At 41.6% G+C, this 20,675-nt stretch overlaps 1 protein-coding gene across 3 annotated transcripts in view; it reads right to left on the reverse strand.

Moving 5' to 3' along the window:
- Positions 1-3,183: 3,183 nt before the first annotated feature.
- map4k1 (mitogen-activated protein kinase kinase kinase kinase 1) overlaps positions 3,184-20,675 on the reverse strand; it is a 46,763-nt gene continuing 29,271 nt past the window's right edge. For all 3 annotated transcript variants that reach the window (XM_025898203.1, XM_003456404.5, XM_005461144.4), the window contains exons 9-32: positions 19,391-19,522; positions 16,975-17,037; positions 16,694-16,775; positions 16,206-16,322; positions 16,032-16,113; positions 15,338-15,390; positions 14,983-15,029; positions 14,850-14,894; positions 14,413-14,433; positions 14,279-14,324; positions 13,293-13,446; positions 13,044-13,144; positions 12,665-12,706; positions 11,283-11,361; positions 11,113-11,189; positions 10,139-10,199; positions 8,369-8,471; positions 8,210-8,268; positions 6,877-6,980; positions 5,790-5,967; positions 5,602-5,670; positions 4,570-4,662; positions 4,360-4,486; positions 3,184-3,840 (exon numbers count right to left, since the gene is read on the reverse strand). In XM_025898203.1, coding sequence (XP_025753988.1) covers positions 3,744-3,840; positions 4,360-4,486; positions 4,570-4,662; positions 5,602-5,670; positions 5,790-5,967; positions 6,877-6,980; positions 8,210-8,268; positions 8,369-8,471; positions 10,139-10,199; positions 11,113-11,189; positions 11,283-11,361; positions 12,665-12,706; positions 13,044-13,144; positions 13,293-13,446; positions 14,279-14,324; positions 14,413-14,433; positions 14,850-14,894; positions 14,983-15,029; positions 15,338-15,390; positions 16,032-16,113; positions 16,206-16,322; positions 16,694-16,775; positions 16,975-17,037; positions 19,391-19,522 — 2,032 coding nt within the window. In that variant the 3' untranslated portion in view covers positions 3,184-3,743. The remainder of the gene's footprint in view (positions 3,841-4,359; positions 4,487-4,569; positions 4,663-5,601; positions 5,671-5,789; positions 5,968-6,876; positions 6,981-8,209; positions 8,269-8,368; positions 8,472-10,138; positions 10,200-11,112; positions 11,190-11,282; positions 11,362-12,664; positions 12,707-13,043; positions 13,145-13,292; positions 13,447-14,278; positions 14,325-14,412; positions 14,434-14,849; positions 14,895-14,982; positions 15,030-15,337; positions 15,391-16,031; positions 16,114-16,205; positions 16,323-16,693; positions 16,776-16,974; positions 17,038-19,390; positions 19,523-20,675) is intronic.

The raw sequence follows: 20,675 nt of genomic DNA on the forward strand, positions 1-20,675 counted from the left end.
CTGAACTAAAATGATCCATGTAGCAAACAAAAACTGTTGTGAGCCGCCACCCTTTTCAGGTCAAGGCTTTTTGAGCCTTGACCTGACTTTTAAAACGTAATTGGAAAAAAAAGCACTATGCTGCTAAAAAAATAAAAATAAAATAGATATTTGCAAAATTCTGCCTAAATATCTATTTTACCTGGTTAATGTGTGTGGCGGGGCGTGGTCTGCAGTGCCGCTGCATGGGAGTTGGACGCACCTGAGCGGCACCCGCAATCGCGCCTCGCCGCCTTAAAGCCTGTGCTCTCTCTGCTGTTGTGTTGTTGGTGGTGTATGTCAGGCTGTGAGCTGAAAAGCTACAGCCGGCTGTATGCGTACAGCAACCGTGTGTGAAAAGTGGTCAATAAAGAGATGCTGAAAAGCATGTTCATGTAAAACATCGTAGGGTCTGCCGTGATATGTCTACAATGAGACTTCTGGTCCCAAACCTCTGCACAGCGTCTGCAAATCGGGGCTTTCATCTTTATGCAGGACTGTAAGCTGTCATCTGTGAGGCGTGAGCGTGTTTGTTTTTAACATAGTTCACGGTGGAGAACAGCTGCCGACATAATGTGGATCCGAAGATCCATAATTGGCCTATCTTGAAAGTCTCGATAAATGCACGGCGTTTCGGCGGGTACACCGGCTTCCCCGAGTGTAACGCTTATTTTGAGCGATGAAAAAAATAATAAGATATAATTTTATTTTTATATTTCAAAATCACAATAATATTCCAATTTAGAACTACAAGTTAAAAAAAAAAAAAGAACTAAACACAAATAAAATGCACTTCAGCGAAATACTTCTAATTTATTTTCCCAAACCACCCGGAGCCGCAAAATAAGGACTAAAGAGCCGCATGTGGCTCCGGAGCCACGGGTTGCCGACCCCTGACATATACAATACAGTAACCTTCTCTGTGTTACACCTGCCGTTTCTCCGATATGTTGCTGAAGCTGTCCACCAAACTCAGCTCAGTATTTCCAACATGAATGAAACAAGCACAAGATGGTTTAGCAAATAAAGTATGTCCCGTATGCTTCCTTTAGTTATTCCAAAAGAGCCTGACCATTAAATCAGGTTGGCTCGGGCCCATCAACCATTTGTGGCCAGACGTTTTTAAGAATGGGTGAAAGAAGTATCAGCACAATCATATAAAAATCATAATTCTGCTGAAGTAACCATACAAAAGTTTCAGCACAAGCATACTGAGAGCACCCAGAATAAAAACACTCATTATGCAGAATCATGACTGTGTGTGTGTAGAAGTCATGGCTGTGTGAGGTGGAGATGATTGGTTTCACCACAAAATATTGCTTGTTGCTAGTGATGAAGAAAGAAAGGTATTCATTGCGTAGTATAATTCCAGCATTTACTCTGAATCATTCTTCCCAAACCATGCCTGTTAAGCCCATTTCCACCCTGTCACTCTTCATCCGACTTTAACTGCAATTTTTGTATAAAATAACGATGCTTTTGTGTTGTTTCGCTTTGACAGATTTTCAGCCATGTTACATGACAAGCATTAATTTTACCTGAGCTCCTGTGACAGGGTGGGACAAACCTGCCCAGATATCTAAGAAATTCACATCATAACATGTAATTAGCACATGATCTTGTAACTCATACTTCACTGCAGACTGAACAAATTTATACCATGAAATAGAAAATTCCATGTTGGGCTGTGATCAAGTATCTTAAGTGTTTTCCTGGAATGAGCCAAATATTTGATGCTGCCTCTTCAGTGAATAAAGGACCTCAAGAGTTTTTCTGAAGCGCCTTTAAATTCAGCAGAGAATAACTCCGGCGTCTTTTTTAGGAAAAGATTAGTGCCAGCAGAGAGGCTTCATTAGAAGTGCTGAAACCTGATGCTGTCGCTGCTCACACTGAGCTGCTGAAATCACAAAGAAAATTACCGCTCAGAATAAATTAATTAAAATGAAGGATTTGTTATGCACAAATTCAGTGGCTTGAAATGAAGATGCTAATAGAACTGACAGTGTGTTTGCTGTAAATCTATAAATATAAATTCATTAGCAACACCACTGTGTTCTCCATCCACGCTGAACTGGACTCAGTTTGATAGATTTCTGAAAAATAAATATAATCTGTGCCGGCACTAATGGCTTGAGCTTCTTCATAAGGCAGCGAGGAACAAATTGAAATAATTTACGGCTGTAGGGCTTTGAAATATTCCACATGAAGCAGGGACACCGGAGACATCTCAGCATGTAGAGGATGCATTTGTTCCCTCCAATAAAACCACGAAAGAAGGCGAGGAGGAAAACTGCTGTAACATCACTCGCCGTCTGTTTATAACTCCTAAATTCTGAATCAGAATTATGAGTTCAAACAAAAACTGTATCTTGCCTGAGCACCATGGATTTGTGCTCTCAGTCAGCACCTCCTCCTCTGGCTCTGTGTGCACACAGGAGGAGGGTCCCTAAACGATCTGAAGCCATGAGCAGTGTAGTCGAGTACTTCTTAATTAACAGCTTATATTTACTCATATGCTTCGAGTGTTTTATGCTGTTTTAAAATTTGGGGGGCATCCGGGGGTATTGTGTCCTTGCAGAAAGACAACGTGGCTGGGACTGAATAGACTTATGAGGGTGATAAAAGGGAATTTTTCTTAAAGAGGATAAATTACGCTGATGCATCCACAGCTTCCCTGTGTTTATGTGGAGACTCCTGCTGCAGTCAGTAAGCCCAGAAAACTGTTCTCCAGAAGAAACATCTGGACCTGCATGTGTGTGCCGACTCAGCAGGAACAGGATGAGAAATGTTCAGGTTGTACGCTCACCTCTCACCCTATGATAGCTGGGATAGGCTTTGGCTCCCTGAGGCACCTCGATAGATAAGAGGTTAAGGAAGTGGATGGAGGGATAATTATTTGAAAGCAATATCGAATGCCTGGGAGCCTAACTGCATTACGTTTCCAGACCTTTCTACCATAAACTGAGAGAAAAGGTAGCGATAGATGCTGGAAATAAAGCAAAAGCATCCCGTCAGTGCTGAAACAAACCCATGATTCTGCCTTAGAATCACAGGCACAAATGACGGTGATACACAGAACAGAAATCACTGCAGTTAATGATGGCGTCGCCCTCCGTCAACACATCTGTCCCAACACCCCCCCTCCAAAATCAACAAAGCTCTCTCTGTTGTGTTAACTCATTTTATTACACTGTAACGGCAGTAAAAAGTGTGACATACAGGCTCAAGTCACTAAACACACAGCGCAAGCAGCAGCAGTGCTTTCAGCTTGTATGTGGCGTCTTCAGAAGGCCACGTGTGTCAGTCCCCTCAGGCAGCTGCTGCTGCTCTGATCAACAATACTGTGGCAGAACAAAGGATGCCCCCCTCCTCTTTAGTGTTAGAGGAGGTCCTTCCTTCCTTCAGGGTTTTCTCAGCTGTCTGGATGTTCTGGTTTGTTCTGGATCGCACAAACCAAAGTTGAAAATGGCATAAATAAGAGCAAACTCCCCGAGGTTGAGGGATAAAGGCTACAACACAGAAATCCTCTTAGGTCAGAATGAATTTTCAGCATCATGGCATCACCTGTTTCTGACAGATTACCTCTCCTTTGGTTAGAAATTAAAATACTGGGTCAGTGAGGCGTCTATACGCATCGAACTTAACGATGACAGATCCAAATGTCGAAGCCCAACATGTCTTTTCTCTCTTGTATTAAGTCCCAGTAGAAGCAGGGTGTGGGAGAGTCAGGCCAGCATGACGTAGTTCTCGGCGATCTCCAGGACGTAGAGGTTGGAAAGTCCCGACGGGTCCTCGTTCTGATGCGTTTCTAAAAGGACCATCCTGCAGTGAAAAGGTCACGTGTCAAGCACTGATCAGCACAAAAAAACACAAGTTCTATTAAATAAGACCTGAAACTACCATTTGAGAAGATAAACATCAGGAAAGTGTTTACTGAGGTCACAAATTAAGTTAGCAGCAGCTTCAATACACTCAGACTCACCCCCTGCTGGCCAATAAGCAGAATGCATGCTTTAATTTATAAAGTACTTATTGTAGGTAACTGCGTTTAAAATACTTTAAAACCTTCCAAACTGAATGAAAGCAAATTAAATCAACAGGATGGGACTTTAACTCCAAAACATCCATGTATGCACACATTAACTAAAGTTCAGTTAAAATAGGCCCAGGCAGTACTTTATTGTTATGCTCATTTGTACCACATGATGGCGCCTGTGAGTCAGTGTAGAATCCAGTTTGCCCTGAACTGTGCCTTTAGGGTGCAACCATCCTTTATATACAGTCTAGACTCCAGATGCTTTTTTTAATCCACAGAAAATTCAAAGCGAGGACATGCTGTACCTGTCGGACTGCACGAGTCTGTAGATCTTCCTGTGGTCCGTGAATTCCTCCAGCATTTCCGTGAAACCTTTTCCTTTCCTCAACCAGCCGTGACGCCACACTGCCAACAGCGTGTCATCAAAATACACTGTACAGACAAACAAGAGTCAGTGCTGAGCCTTCAGCGTCTGTGATATTCACCATAACCAGGGTCTCACTCCTTCCTCTCACCTATAGATTCAACATCTTGAGAGAAGATGGTCTCAGAGTGCTGCGTTCTGCCGCTCTTAAACTCCCCATCAAGACCAACTATTTGTACCGACCCTGTGGAGGAGAGAGGGGCAGTGTTTGTGTTAGAATATCTCTGTGGAAATATGAAGGTAGACAGCATTATGGTGCTCAAATCATAATGAGGAGTTAAAATAGTCCTTAGGCAACATAATAAATATCTGGAGCTGTTTTCAGGTTAGTCAGACTGTCAAAAATAAGGCCTGACCGAAAGTAACTGAGAAAGGCTCAAAATTTCTTTGTATCTGAGCTTTTAAGACAAATAAATTATCAATATGCAGAATCAACACTGTACCATAACATCATTATAGCAGTGCTCTCCTTAAGAGTGCGGACAGGTTAATATGAATGCCAAAACCAAGACAACCACTCAAAACTGGCTTCAAAGGCGAGTTATCTGCCATCTTGGTCGCTTTTAACAAAATGAACAAGTTGCAATCCAGCTGTGTCAGTTTGCACAGATGGGAGCATCTTGACTCAACGTGCTGTATCTGGTTATAATCCTATTTGAAATGAAGGTTGCAGAGAGCCTTCGTCATTCTGCAATTAAGAGTTTCTGTATCTGATTTACAACAGATTTGTGATTTTGTTTGATTTGATTGATGCTGATCACAGTTAATTATTCCATATTACAGATGTGATTTAAATTCCAACCTGATCCCATTCAATCACAAACTAATCACAGACTGTTTGCTGGTTTTCTGCCCTTTCATTGGCAACTTGATGCACGAAAGTCACAGTGAATACAGGGAGTAGTCACATTGATGGTACTTGACTCCAAGTAAACATTTCAAACCCGACACGATTACACGTGCACTACACACAGGCACAGTAATTTTGATCGTGCTGGTTTTGGTTAATAAACACCCACATGGCAACAGTCAGAACTGTAACAATGAAGTTTTAAAGTGTGAGTTCAAATTCAACAAACGCAGGCCTCTTTCTGAAGACAACGAAGTTTAGTGTGATACTTACTTTCCAAGAGGACGAGCAGCGAGTTATTGTCCAGCTGGTTTACTTGGACTACTTCTGGACATGGCCTCTCTGTAAGAGCACGCAGACACCACCACCATTAACAGCAACAACAACAACAGCTGCAGCAGCAGGGATTCAGACTTCACGATAAACACTAATGTGTTTCTGATAACGAGGCGTCAGCTTACCCAGACCCGTGTTGGTGAACCAGGACGTGTTGGAGTTGAGGTTAATGTATTCTACATAGACCGGATGGTTGGAGCTGGGGCCTCGAGAAACACCGATACACACCATCGGGTATTCCTGCTGGGGCACCACCACCATCTCAAACACCCGCAGAGGGCTGGGCAGAGGGAAGTCGAAATGCTGCAAGCATGAAAGAGAAAAAAAATCAGGAGTTTAACGTCTGTTCGCTCATCGGCTGAAGGAGCGGCTAACAAAGCAGATCGTTACGGTGTTTTGTTTGAGGACTTATAACCTGCAGCCTTCAGCCACACAGAAGGAGTAACCGAGGACACCTGAGTCTGTTCTCCAAACCATAAGCATTTTATGGTTCGAGGTCTCTAACTCATAAATTTAATAGAGACAATAAAAAAGCTTTGTGTGACCGCAGGCAGTCATTTTATAAGCTGCTGTCAATGTTAACAGCCCACTAAAAAAAATTAATTCAAAACAGAAACACGTTTAATAAAAGCGGCGTGACCGTGGCATCGTTTCAGGTACATCTCAGATAATCACATAATCTTTCTTGTGTTTTCTTCGTGTCAATAGATTTCAGCGTTAACGGGTTTTCCCATCTCAGCAGGTTTACAGTTTATTCACCGCAGGTTCGGGGAAGGGGAATTTATGTGGCTGAAACCTACTTTTCTGTGGCACTGCTTGAATTATTTCATATTAAAATGCTTCTGTACATCCTGTGCATGTTACACTAACTGAACATAACTGGAGACAATAAATAAATCAAATAAAACCAACTAGAAGCTACATCAGGAGGTGTTTAAGGGTCCTAATGCTTACAATTTGTGCATCAAGCATTAAAATTTCAGCAGCAATAACATCTATGCATGATGGGGGAAAAAAGTATAATGCAGTAGCAGGCTTGTTTAACTTTGTGCTGGATGCCAAACCTGTAAAAGTCTCTAAATCTGGTGAGTGAAATCAGTCTATAACATGTTACACAGCAAGTATTTCTGTCACTGATTTTGCTCTTCTGAGAAGTGAAAACACAGAAAGGACAGAATGCTTTCCTTAGTAATTCACGTTTGACACACGTACCTTAATCAGCATGAACTTGTGCATGGGCTCGTACCACTGCAGCAGCACCACACTGGACTCCAAAGCACAGCACAGGAAGGCACAGCCTCGCTGCATGTTCCCTGCTGCAAGACGCAGAAACAAGCAACAGATTTCAGCTGGTTTTCACTCAGAACTGATCTCCATAAACATGCACAGGAATCTGCATCCTTTATTTTTATTATTAACATTTTAAACCTCGTCAAACAGTTAAGATGAGACATTACAGGGAAAAAACGTTTTTATCTCATGCACTGGTCAGTTTTATGATTATGGTCAGCAACAACACTCATGTAGATGTCCAAAGTACACCAAGACGATATCCACACCATTACACTTCCACCCTGAACTGTTTATACAAGACAAGATGGATCCATGCTTTCACGTCGGTAACACCAAGTCCAATTATTTTAGCAAAAAACAAAACTTATCTTCTATCAATCTTCTCTTGTCCAGTTTTTCTGGCCCTGTGTGAATTTTAGCCTCAGTTTCCTGTTCTTAGCTGACAGGATTAGCAACGGTGTGGTCTTCTGCTGCTTCAGAGATGCTCTCCTGCATGCCCCGACTGTCACAAGTATGATCATTCTCCTCTGATCTCTGGCATCAACGTGGCATTTTCTCCCATAGAACTGCTGCCAACATATCTTCTATTGTTTTGGGCTGTACTCTGTGAACTTTAGAGATGGCTGTGTGGGAAAATCCCATCAAATCGGCGGTTTCTGAAACACTCAGACCAATCTGTCTGTCACCAGCAACCATGCTGCATTCAAAGTCACTTAAACCACCTTTCTTCCCCCTTGTGATGCTCAGTTTGAACATCAGCTGGTTTTCTTGACCTTGTCTACATGCCTCAATGCAATGAATTGTGACTGAATAGATCGTTTCATGAACCAGAAGTTGAACAGGCCTACCTAATACAGTGACCGAAGAGTTCAGATTAGCATTTTTAATGAGATAACAGCTCATTTCCAAACTGAAAATGTTAAAACACTTAGTATAACACTTCAAAAAACAAAAGTTTATTTTCTAAGTAATCACCTGCAGAGGTTTGATGTAAAGAATTTTAATGAAAAGAGCTTTAAAAGAAGTTTTAAGACTGAAATCTTCACCTCAGCAGCATTTTCCAGTTTTACATTTAGACAAACTTTAAGAAAACCTATCACGATTTCTCTAATTTAATAATTTAGTTGGTGTAGTTTCATGTTTTACACTGTTCCCCTGTGGTGTTTCCCCTTTAGGGGATGTAGAGAAGTGAAATAGAAACTCTCACACAAAACCAAGTATCGAACTACGCCTGAACAGAATCTGTTCTCACCGACTGAGCAGGTCCTGCAGCCTTTGGTGTCGGGTATTTTAGACGTCACCGCACATTTTCTAAACACAAAAAAGCAGAAAATCAGCGTTTAAATGGGACGAGCGGATCTTTCAATCACGACTGAAAATTAACTGCAGAGAAACTTAGTGTGGTTGTTACCTAGGCAACAGTCTGTGAGTTGGTAAGGCGCTCATCCTATGGTCTTTGCGCGCCTGTTCGTGCAGCTCCTTCAGCATGTGGGAGTGAAGCTGCGACGATTTACCTGCAAACACAAAATCAGACGCACTTCATGAACTGATCTGCAAACTGTTTACAGACTCCGACATCACCAGACCTGAGATCAAATCCACTAAATGCACAAAGTCACAGCACTACTCACTTATTTGTCTGGTAACTTTTACCAACAATCACATTAAATGTTTACATGAGACATCAAAAGGACAAAGCATCAGGTAAAAGTGTAAAATTAAAAAATAAAGAGATAAAATTGAGGCTGACAAGACAGCCTTATTTCAATTCAGATTTTAACAGTTTCAGACTGGACATGTTTAACTAAACAGATCAAACTAGTTCCAATAAAACCGAACAAAAAGGCAAAGAGAGAAGCAATTAATGAAAACATTCAGAGGTTTTAATGTAATCAAAGGTTCTTTGACCCATTTAATTAAAGCATGTCTGCGGGTCTACCAGCAGCTTGCTAATGTGTTCTTTAAAGTGGACCTATTACGCCTTTTCCTTATTTTGTGGCATGTATGCTGTTACAATATCAGATATTCATGTTAAACATGGCTGACATCTCAAATACTTTACAAAATGGTTTTGAAAACAAATGTTTGCTTTGCACTTTTTTTCAAGTTTAACAACCACCGGGTGAACAGTTAGCAAGTGTTTGCAGACAGGTTGCCATCTTCCATGCAACCTGCAGCAAGGATGTTTTAGTGTAGCACTCTAGCAACTGCCAGCACGCTCCAGCCACCACTGGCCAAACAGTGGAGGAATATGCATTTTTCACTAGTGACTGCTAATCGCCAGAGTCGTTACAGACTGGTCTCTAGGCCTGTGTGACTGAAGCATAAAACCTTGACTGTACTCTGTTGTGCACACATACAGCTGGAGACCCGACGGTTGAGGAGTCATTCATCCTCATCTTTTAGTTTCCTACAAGACTGCTCAAAGAAGTCCTACCATTAATTAATGCTTTAATCTTAAATATGGTAAACCTATCTCTATTAATCGACTATGTACCACAGGCCTTCAAGCTGGTGGTAGTTAAAACGTTACTTAAAAAGCCATCACTTGACCCAGCTGTCTTAGCTAATCACAGGCCAATCTCAAACCTTCCTTTTATCTCAAAATTATTGAAAGCGTAGTTGTAAAACAGCTAACAGATCATCTGCAGAGAATTGGCTTGTTTTAAGAGCTTCAGTCAGGTTTCAGCGTTTGATACTGTCGACCATAATATTCTATTAGAACATGCTGTAGGTATTACAAGTACTGCGCCGCAGTGGTTTGTATCATATCTATCTAATAGACTCCAGTTTGTTCATGTAAATGCAGAGTCCTCTTCACACTATAAGGTTAATTATGGAGTTCCACAGGGTTCCTTGGTAGGACCAGTTCTTTTTACATTATACATGCTTCCTTTAGGCAGCATTATTAGAAGGCATAGGATATATTTTCACTGCTATGCAGATGATACCCAGCTTTATCTATCCATGAAGCCAGATAAGACACACTGATTAGTTAAACTGCAGGAATGTCTTAAAGACATAAAGACCTGGATGGCCGCTAACTTTCTGCTTCTAAATTCAGATCAAACTGAGGTTATTGTACTCGAAAACCTTAGATAGAAATGAGTATTGAGGTCCACTTCCAGCAACAAGTGTGAGTCATATTACAGACAACCAGCTAAATGAGGATCTGCTTTACCTGATACAGACATGAGGACGTTGTTACTGGTGTACACCCAGGTACACTTCCCAGGATACAACTGGAAGAGAAAGAAGAACCATTCATTCATTCATTCATTCATTCATTCATTCATTCATTCATTCATGTAATAGCTTGTCAGCTTTTTTATATTCAGGCCACTTACGGAAAAGCCTTTTTGATAAAGTGTGAGTCTATTTTTATTGAAACATGCAGCTCTAAACAGATTCCCCACAACTTCACAACTCTGGTGGAGATCATCGATTGAAAAAGGGTGACGTAAACTGCACTTAACTTGGAGAGAAGAAGGAAGGAACTAACTGAAATACCACATTAATGAGGATAATAATGGTAACAGACACACACACACGATGCACTGATTTAAACCAGGTTCTGCTTTTTGCCCATTTAGCAATATTTATCCTTTTTTAGTCACAGACACTGTATCAGAATACTTTGAAGGCTTAGGAGTTTATTATTAATGTTCACAACAAGAGAACTTAAACTGAAAATTCAAACTTGTTTGCAGCCAGAAAGCAAAAGCGCAAAGAATAAAGTTATTACGAATCTATATGGAGCTTGTTTGGGAAGGAAAGTTTTTAAAACCTTAGACCTTTTACTATCTTTGCACTGAGATCCACCAGACACTGATTACCAGAGAACTGGCTGGTACATTTTATACCTGTTGATCTCCTGCACTGGTCAGGTACGCAGCACAAGTTACCGTGGGGAATTACCAGAGTAAGAAGTGAACCACTATAGATAAAACCTCATCAAAACCTCATAAAACCCTGAGGTTAACCTGCTGAGCCCCAAAGCCTGCTCTGTAGCACAGGCCTCTGCATGACTACTCAAGGAGTACAATCAGGCTGAAACGACACTACCAACTAAACCAAACCCAACAGTCTCTTTTAGGGTCACTTGAGTCTTTTTGCCTTTTTTGAAAACCTTGTTAAAGTAGATAAATGGCCTACCAGCTCCATCGTGGCCTCAGAGCCGTTGAGGTTCAGGGTGTAGATCCCTTCCTCTGCCCCCAGGATCAGATGCTGGTCTGAGGGAGGGACAGCAAGCACAGGCAGGTCAGACAGAAGTTTGTTAAGGTGGCAAAGTGGAGAATTTTGTGCTCGTGTTTCTGTCATACAACCTTTAGAGGTGGGGTTCTCCCAGGTTGTGGAGCAGTTTATTTTAAGAGGACAGCCATGAAAGATCTTTTTAAAGTAGACCTGCAGAAAAAGAGAGAGAGAGAGAGAGAGAGAGAGAGAGAAAGAGAGAGAGAGAGAGGGAGGGAAAGGCATTAAATTATTCACGCTGTCCTCTCTGCAGTAGACATGATTTCAAACCACTGAAAGAATCTTACAAAACAAACACCTACAACACGCCCACTGAATGGTTACTCCTTCAGCGCTAAAGGTCGAAGAGGTTTTAAGACCACAGGATCACAGAGGAGTGACATTTAGAGAAGGAAAGCAAAAGCAACTGTGGAATAAGAACCAAATGTACCACGAAGTCTGAGTTTTACTTCACCTATAAATGTTATTACTCTATGTAGAAGCCTTTCAACATTTCATCTCTAAAGTAAACTTTAGTTTATGTGGCGTTTACATGGATGTGATGACGTGTTACTTGCACACATTTTAAGCAGTTTTATTTTGCACCATGCTTGCTATTTGTTTCCTATATTATTTTTTATTAAATTCTTTTAACAGGTCATATTTTGCTTATTTTTATTTTATTCTTGGGCTTTCTCTAGAGTAGCTTTGCATGATTCACAGCTCAAAATAACCCTTATTTAGCATAACCTGGTGGCTTTGATGCAGCCTTTTAGGCCCAGGAGTTCTGCACCATTTTTAAATGAAAATCGATGCTTTTTAAGATGCTGATTTCAAAAAAATATTCAGGCCTGCTGGGAGTGACCTCCCTGCTGACCTCTGCCTCTCCTTTTCTCACTTTGCCTTAAACAGTGAGGAATAAACAATAAAAGGCAAAGAACCGAAAGGGCTGGGTGGGGTGCTGCACACATCACTGCATTCTCAGAATACGGTGTTCCAAGTGTGCGTAACCATTCAAGCCACAAGGAGGTGGCATCCCCTTCAGCTGAAGAGTTCCTGTGTCTTTATTCTGATTTCTGATTGGCTGCATTTAGTTAAACAGAAGGCTCGAATACCTCTTGTTTGTCTCTGAGCAGGAGCAGCGAAAACTATCTGAATCTGAGTGTTTAAAGGAGACTGAAACGTGAGCTTTTGCCTCACAGGGACATACTTGCATGTAAACCAAACTCATTTTTTACAACTTTGTCCATATTTAATAGAAACATCTGCCAAAGTAACATGTATGTATATATGACAGGAACAAAGGAAAAACATAAAAGGTCCCCTTTGATTTTTAACACTCGTCTATAAAATTGCAAGATTAAAATTCTAACGATGAATTTATGCTGTTCATCGCTTTGCTTGAAAAATAAACTTAAAACATCAAAAATCTGAGATGCTCAGCCAAAGAGCTGATGTACAGGGAGGAGAAACTCACAGGAGGTTTCTTCAGGACGGGGCTGGCACACTCAGGATGATCCTGCAAACAGAAAGAAAAATATGATGATGGCGATGACGATAACTGTGTCAGGATGCAGTCGCACTGTGAGGGAGCAGAGAAGATGTGGATAACTGGGAATAAGGAAATGTGCGGCTCAGTTTGCTCCATGACTGTCAGAAAAATTATCTTCTGCCAGGCTGTCACTGAACTTTATCTCTGCTTCCTCAAAGAGGGTCGTTTGTTCTGATCTGGACATTATTTCTGTGTGTTCTGGACACAGTTCTTCTAAGAAGTGGACGGGCACAATGTTACACTGTTGGAAAGCGCAAAAGTGTAGAAAACCCCTTTAAGAAATGTCATCTTCCCCTCGTCTTACCTTTGTTGTTGGCTGCCGTCTGCGTATGCCTTTAGGGGGAAGTTCAGGAGGAAGGAGGTCTGGTGGGGGCTCATTAAACTGGAGAGGTAAGGATGCAGGATCTGGAACACACACACAGAATAATAAGAAAACGGACTGATAATTTGCACGTCATATAAAATATGCTTCGATATTAATGTCTTGCTGCTACAGCTCAGTTGGCTGAGCAGGTGACTCGTGCAGAAACACTGCAGCACATTGGACGCTCACCTGAGTGTCGTGTAGTTCGTGGTTGTGGTGTGGGCCGGACATGCGTCCCGCTGGACGTCCTTATGAGCGGGGTCGGGGCGCACAGAGAGGTCAGCTTTCTTGTTCGATCGTCTTCTGCCGCCATGCTTTCCTCTGAGCTGGTTCGTTGTTTGGGCTGCACAAAAAAAAAAAAAAAAATCAGGCACAAAAGACTTTTGGTAAAATGACTGAGTGTTTTCTGCAGTTTTCATCTTTGAATCATAATATTTTAAAGGGAGATCTATTATGCCAGCTTCCATGTCTATATTTTTTGGCTATATAAAAGTAGCTTTGCATGATCAAAATAATCCTTATTTATCTGACACTTGGTGCAGCATCAGTTCAGCGTCTGTCAGAAACGAGCTGCTTTAGGCCCTCCCCCTTTAAGATAACTTTCTTTTGATTGGCTGCCGCTCGCAAACAGATGATTTGAATGGTAGGCGGGTGGAGTCTGTGCCCAATAAGATCATGTCAAGGACATTCCCATTCTGTGACATCAAACAGAGCCAAGAATAGAAAAAACTGTCTGAAACCGAATGTTTCAAGCAGCCTGTTATTTGTAAAGTTGCTCACTTTTATTATAAGAAACTTTGGCCATGTTTAATATGAACATCCATGCCTGTAACAATGTGTTTAGACAGAAAACGAGGAGAAACATAATAGATCCACTTTAAAATATCACTCTGAGTTTACACAAAGACACAGAAAAACCAGAGAGCGCCTCAGCGCAAGTTCAACAGACCACTAAATAACTTAAAACTGTGCAAGAGGTCCAAAGAGAACCGAGGACTGAGCTGTGAAACAAAACTCTAACTGCACACAGCGCTGTCTATCTGTCAGGGTTCTTTTTAATCCTGTCAGCTTTTTAATTCCCTTCTAAGATAAAATTTACAAAATAAAAACTAAGTAATCGCATGTTAAATTCAAGCGTTTACATGAAACAACAAACAGCAATCCTTAATAATCACCTTTGGAGGAAGAGGCGGCGGCGTTTCATCAGGTGGCATTATGAACCTGTCGGCAGAGAGAGTGTCGGTTCAGTCTGCTGCGTTAATGATGGGAATAAACTTCACATTAATACGTGTGTGTTTACTGGGCTTACCCAGGAGGCTGTATCGTAGGGCTGAGGACAGACAAACAGAGACAGAGTCAATGCAATTCACTGAAATCACTGATTACTGCATACAGAGACAAACTCGGCTTTTTGGTTCACCTCCGCTGAAATACGGTTGTTTTTGAGATATATAGAATTACGTACTGAGATTATTGGTGCTAATTGGTTAAACTGAGAGAAGACAACCACAGCAAACTTTTGAAAGTCCTGCAACCTAAACTGGGTGAAGAACGGCCGAAAGTCAAATTTTTTCCATATGACCTGGAGGAAGATACTACTGTTTGTACCGGCCGTCACACAGACAATAATCTGTCTCTACCTCAGAGGACTAATGTGAAAAGCTCTTTGCAGTCTTCACTGCGTGGAAACGCAGACAAACAACAGTCTGTTCTTTCTCACTTAGGAAACTGTGTGATGTTTCTTACATGTCCACATCGTCATAGTCGTCGTCTGATTCTGAGTCCTGGTCCCTGCAACAGGAAAAGGGCAGACAGGTGCAACATTTTAATAACATACTGGCTTTAATGTGACTGTGGGACTGATGTGTGATCTGCATACCCTGGTGGGCTCTTGCTGCTGTCACTCGATCCCATCGACGGCCTTAACTGTAAAAACAACAACAACAAAAAAAAAACAGACCCAAAACCAGATTAGAAAGTGTGCAAATATCCAGATGTACAAAAACCAGGAGCTAAAATGGGAAACATGTTCATGTCATGGAGATGAATACAGATTATATGATCAACATTTTGCCTCTTCTTCAGGTATAAATAATCAGTTCTCCTTGTAACTGAAAGATCTTTATATAAATACATATAAAGTATGTTTTTAATAATGTACATATGGATGAAGAACTTGTATGCATGCATATTCAGCACATATAATGCACGTGTGCCCTCTAATATAAACTCACCGTTACAGTCGGTGAGTCGGTCTTCGTGGGCCTCTGAGTGTAGATCTGATTCACTGGGCAAAAACAAAAAACACAAGAATTTTTTTCCCCACAAAGAAACTTAAACAGCATCAAGCAACAGGACTGAGACAGAAGATTAGCGAAACACTCTGTGACCACAGCTAACAAGGCAAAAGCCGAGAAAATGAAACTATGAGAAGCACAAACATTCACACGTCGGCCAAAGATGTGTTTCAGGATCTGTGGGAACATTTTATCAGAGGTCCAACTTATAGGAGGTTAAGTTTTGATCCAAATCTGCATGATGACATTTTTGGAAGGATTCATGACTCTTGTGAGATTTGTGAAAAATGGACATATGTTGTCATATCTTCATAAAGACACAGAATGATAAGAATAGGAAGGATCCAGGCACCTCGTTTTGATATTCTCAGGGAAATTTAAACCTAATCTGGATCCAGAGACACAGTTAACGCAGTGTGAGGGGAATTTTCAGCCTTGGTGGAGGTACTGAGTCTTGGACTGCTCTGGCTTTTCTATGCACAGTATAATGTACGTAGCAATGTACTTCTTGTGAGTTGTAAATGTGCATATTTTCTTTGTTTACCAAAGAGGAAATGATTCCTGGAAGGGAATACTTGGGAACAAACGATAAAATAAAATATTTCAAAGTGAAATATTTTTGTTTTCTTACAGCTTATGTCAGAGTTGGTTCGTCCCGCTCTGTTGTGTTTGTTGATGGACTGGATTCTCCTTAATGATCCAGGAACAATCACCTTAAATCACAGCAAAACATATGATTAACCCCAAAACATGAAACATCCGAGGCTGGGATCGCCACACAGACCGAGAGCTTCATCAGTCTGACCTCCATCTCTTCATCGTCTGTGACCAGGCAGCTCTTCAGTTTCTCAGGGTGTCGGTACTTCTCCAGCAGGTCCAGGGTCAGCTCCTGGTTCAGGCACTGATGGGTCAGAAAGGTGTGCTGCAGAGAGGAGAGAGACAGACATCAGGACAAGCTACCAGAAAAAGTAAGAAAGCAGGCAATTCTTTATGGTTTGAAACCTGCACCAGGTCTAACCACGTGTGACACAGGAAGTAATCATGGTTGTGTGATGGAAAAATCAAGAGGGAGGAGCTTATTTGCATGTGTAAAGGATGTAAAGCTAGTGTGCTGTATAATGGCAATATTGAGCTTTACAACACATCACAAATTTAGCGTGACGTGGCATCTTCCACAGCACATTGTATGTTTTGAGACTTTTTAAGGAGCCGTAGACATCGTGTGATCAGCCTGATGCAGAAATAACACAAAATCAACCCAAAGACAATCACGTGAGAGTGAGCGCTACTGACTGTGAGCATCTTGGTGGCGCTCGGTCTCTTCTTGGGGTTCCTCACCAGCATGGCCTTCACAAAGTTATAAAAATTGGATGACCTGAAGACGGGAGACATGTGCAAGGTCAAGAAAATACAACACTCGCTGCACACGCAGTGTTTATAATGTTATCTGACGAGCAGAGCTTACGTTATGTTAATATAATGTTTAAGCATACAACGATTCAAGGCTGCACCTGATGATGACGAGCTGATTACATATAATACATGCTTCAGTAGTGCTGCAGGCTTTTAGTTACCATTTTGACTTGTCCTTCAGTTTAGGAGGCTGGTAGCCGCTCTTGGACATGAGAAACAACACTCTACAGGAGGAAACAGAGTCAACAGAGCACAGCATTAAAACACACAGAATGACTTATAGTGTGTTTGTTTGAGTCAGCTGAGGGTGTGTGAGTAACCAGGTACATGTGGGTGGTGGAAACACTCGATGTTTTCTATGAATGTCAGCATGCGCACGCAGCACGCTCGGCTGTGTGTCCACATGCATGCCGATGTACCGAGGGGAAACATTTGAGGTGAGTGGCAACGTGTATCACGTGCACGCATGTTTCCAGACGTCTTGAGAAAGATCTGCAGAGCATTTTTATTGCACACGCACGTGTGTGATTGCAACAAGATAACAGCTCAATACGTGAAATCCTCGGTGCATCTTTTATGGAATATTTTTCCTCCTGCAGTCAGTCGATATGCTCTGACTGCAGGTAAGCGGTGAGCCCTGTGAGAAACCTGTAAGATGTGACTGATACGACTGCGTGATGATACGACTACAAACCCATGATGATGGGAAGTGAACCGGTTTAGTGATTCGACTCGATGACTTCACATCTCTCACTTGCCTTAACAAAAAAAAGCACCATGCCTTTATCTTTAACACCAGCGACTTCCTTTCAACTTGGACTTTTTCAGCTTCCTCTGCTTTGCAGGAACCTGCAGCAGAGATGCAGACAGCCTCCTTTTTTTTTTTTTTTTAAGCCTGCGACGATATTGCTTCTGGTGAAGTTCTCACCGATGAAATTGTTATCTGAAAACTGTTTCTTACCCACAATGACAAGAGATATTTGGCCTTAATTTTTAGGAACAATGAGAAACATCTGAAGGCGTCTTCAGATACGTCTGTTTCAAAACGTGACATTAAACATACACTGAGTCTTTTACCGCGGTGTTGGACTGTTTGTGTGAGCTCTACTGAGTTTGAGGTGCAGAAGCAGCTCATAGTGAAGGATTTCCTCTGCGTCAAATGAGCGCGATTAATATTTATTTCCACTTAGGTTTGAATTTTTTTATGAATTCAGTTTAGTTTCAGTTAGTTTCACTTTGTTGTGTTAGTTTTTGTTGCAAGTTTAGATCTTTTTCTTATTATAATGTGTGTTGTGTATTTGTAAAATACACAACACACATTATAATAGAATAGAATAGAATAGAATAGAATTCAACTTTATTGTCATTGCACATGTCACAGGTACAGGGCAACGAAATGCAGTTTGCATCCATCCAGAAAGTGCTTTAGTCGTGATATAGATATATTACAATATAAATTAGCAATAATAGAGATGTGTAAGTATATTACAGAAATGGGTCTATTATGGTATGTTATACCATATATATATGTATAATAACACAAAGGTAAAATCTGAGAAGTTCAGAAGAAGCATCACAGCAGAAACACGGCACCTCGCAAAGGCAGCAGACTCTCAGTGACATTTAAGTGTCAGCAAACACCGAAGCCTCGTCAGGCCCAGGCGGGCTGTCACATGTGACCAAAACTGAGGACATTATTTCTATATTTTAATTTAATTCTAGTTTTTTTTTTTCAGTAATATTGTGGTTTGATTTTTTTTAAACTCTAGCTTTTGTTTTAATTTGAGTTATCGATGTGGACATCTGCTAAAGGCTTTTTACATGTGGCTTTAGTACACTATGACAACCTCAGTGCTTGCAGGATCAGAAGGTTCCAAATTCAGAGACTTCTGGTGACTTCACATCACTTTTCCCTGTTAGAAATATTCTCTAAAAGTCAGGCTGAAACGATGCTGGTATCTCGAGTGTGCCAGCAGAACGAGAGTTCAGCCTTCAGGATGAAATAAGATCAGATATGTAACGCCGTTGACAGCAAATGGAAAAAATATTGCCTCTGCAGAAGCATCTCTTCAAAGATCTGGTTAAGCAGGCATGCTGACTGCAGTGTTTTAAGGCCTCAGCTGTAAGTGCAGAAGAGCAAAATTTGCATGAACTGACCTGACCTTTACATACAAACCTGTGCATCAGGTGAAAACCGAGGTTAGTTATAGGAAAATAAAATAAAGAGTATTAAAGAAGCAATAATGTGATGAAAATTGCATTACCCTTAAATTAAATAAAGGAGAGGGACAGAGTCAGCGGAAGCAGTCGGACACGTGACGGAATCATCGGAATAACGTCTAAAATTCCTATTCTGCTCACAGATCAGGGAGTCAGAAAAGGGACTTCCTGTGTGACTGCATATAAACATCTCCAGCACTGACCTGAAATATTGTTATGGTAGCAACAGGAAACATCCTTGATGTGGTTAAATAAATTAAAGATGGAGGCTGCAAGGCCTCATAGTGTGTCTGTGTGTGGGTACAGCAGTGTACACGTGCTCGGGCATGTGAGTCGTGTCTTTTGGTGTGCGTTTACCTCAGTGGGTGGACATCAAACATTGGAGGCTGCAGCTCTGCCAGCTCGATGGCTGTGATGCCCACAGACCAGATGTCGCAAAGTTCATTGTACCCGCCTTTAATCTCCACAGCTGCGACCTCTGGGGCCATCCTGAGGACAGGAGGGATACAGCAGCAAGTGTTTTAAACACAAATACAAAAGACAAACAAAGAGAGGAAAAAAAGGCGGGACAGTTACGATGATACAGACAGACTGTCACTGTGTCAGGTTTACACTGCACGCTTAATGAACCCACAGTAATGTGAATATCTATCAAAATAATTAATGCAGTGTCTTGCGGCTCCAGACATTTGACGTGGGGGTCGAATGAACCACATGGGTACACAGGTGGGTGTTTGCGGTTGTTCGAAGTTGCCTATGTAATTAGTAACTGCCATTACCACGAGGTCAGAACACCCACAAGGCATAAAAACAACATTAAATCATCCAAGAAGACTGCAGCGTTATAAAGGGCAAACGGTATAAAAGATTCTTGGCTAAAGCAGCATGAAGAAATGTCAGCGATACATGCCGTACGCTGTGCAGTGACTCAGTGTGGCCAGCCACAAGCTGTAGCGCCTTTTAATGGAATGTTAGACCGAGAGCTCAGAGCGGTCGGAAAGCAGCGAGGAGCGGAAACGCCGCAGCGAGACTAGCTCAAAAATCAGTAATTCAATTAACAATTAATCGTCACCGCTTTACATTCTCGATCGGACTCGAGCAGCGGCTAAGAAATGAAGCGCATGCACGGCCATGCAGTTCCTCTAATGGCCACTGAAGGCTGGTTCCAAAAGCGAGTCGGTCCTCATAGACAAACAACCCGGTACAAAAAAGCTGTGCCTCTGCAGACAGAAACAAGTCTGGATTTTGCTTTACAGGCAGCGGTGTGATCAGTGTGGCTCCTTGGCTGCTTGACAGGTGTCCCGAACAAGTCACCTGTAGCCAATCACTGTTGGCCAGGCTTCACCTCACCTAATTAGTCGCCGAACTGGATCTTGTCGCCATGTTTGTGTTGTTGCTTTTCTAATGCAGTGACCTGAATAATAATATAACTTGCTGTGTTGTACAGGCCATCTAAGAGGTTTGTGCTTTAGTTTTAGCAAATGAAACTCTAGTACTTTATTAGCCCGTTACTCAGCACTAATTAGAATAGAACAGAATAGAATGTCTTTTGTTGTCATTATACACATGCACAATGAGATACAGAGCATCTCCTACTCAGTGCAGACATGTGGGAAAGGAAAGGGGGGTGAGGTGCAAAGTT

The sequence above is a fragment of the Oreochromis niloticus genome, linkage group LG14, assembly GCF_001858045.2.
Source record: "Oreochromis niloticus isolate F11D_XX linkage group LG14, O_niloticus_UMD_NMBU, whole genome shotgun sequence".
Lineage (NCBI taxonomy): Eukaryota > Metazoa > Chordata > Actinopteri > Cichliformes > Cichlidae > Oreochromis > Oreochromis niloticus.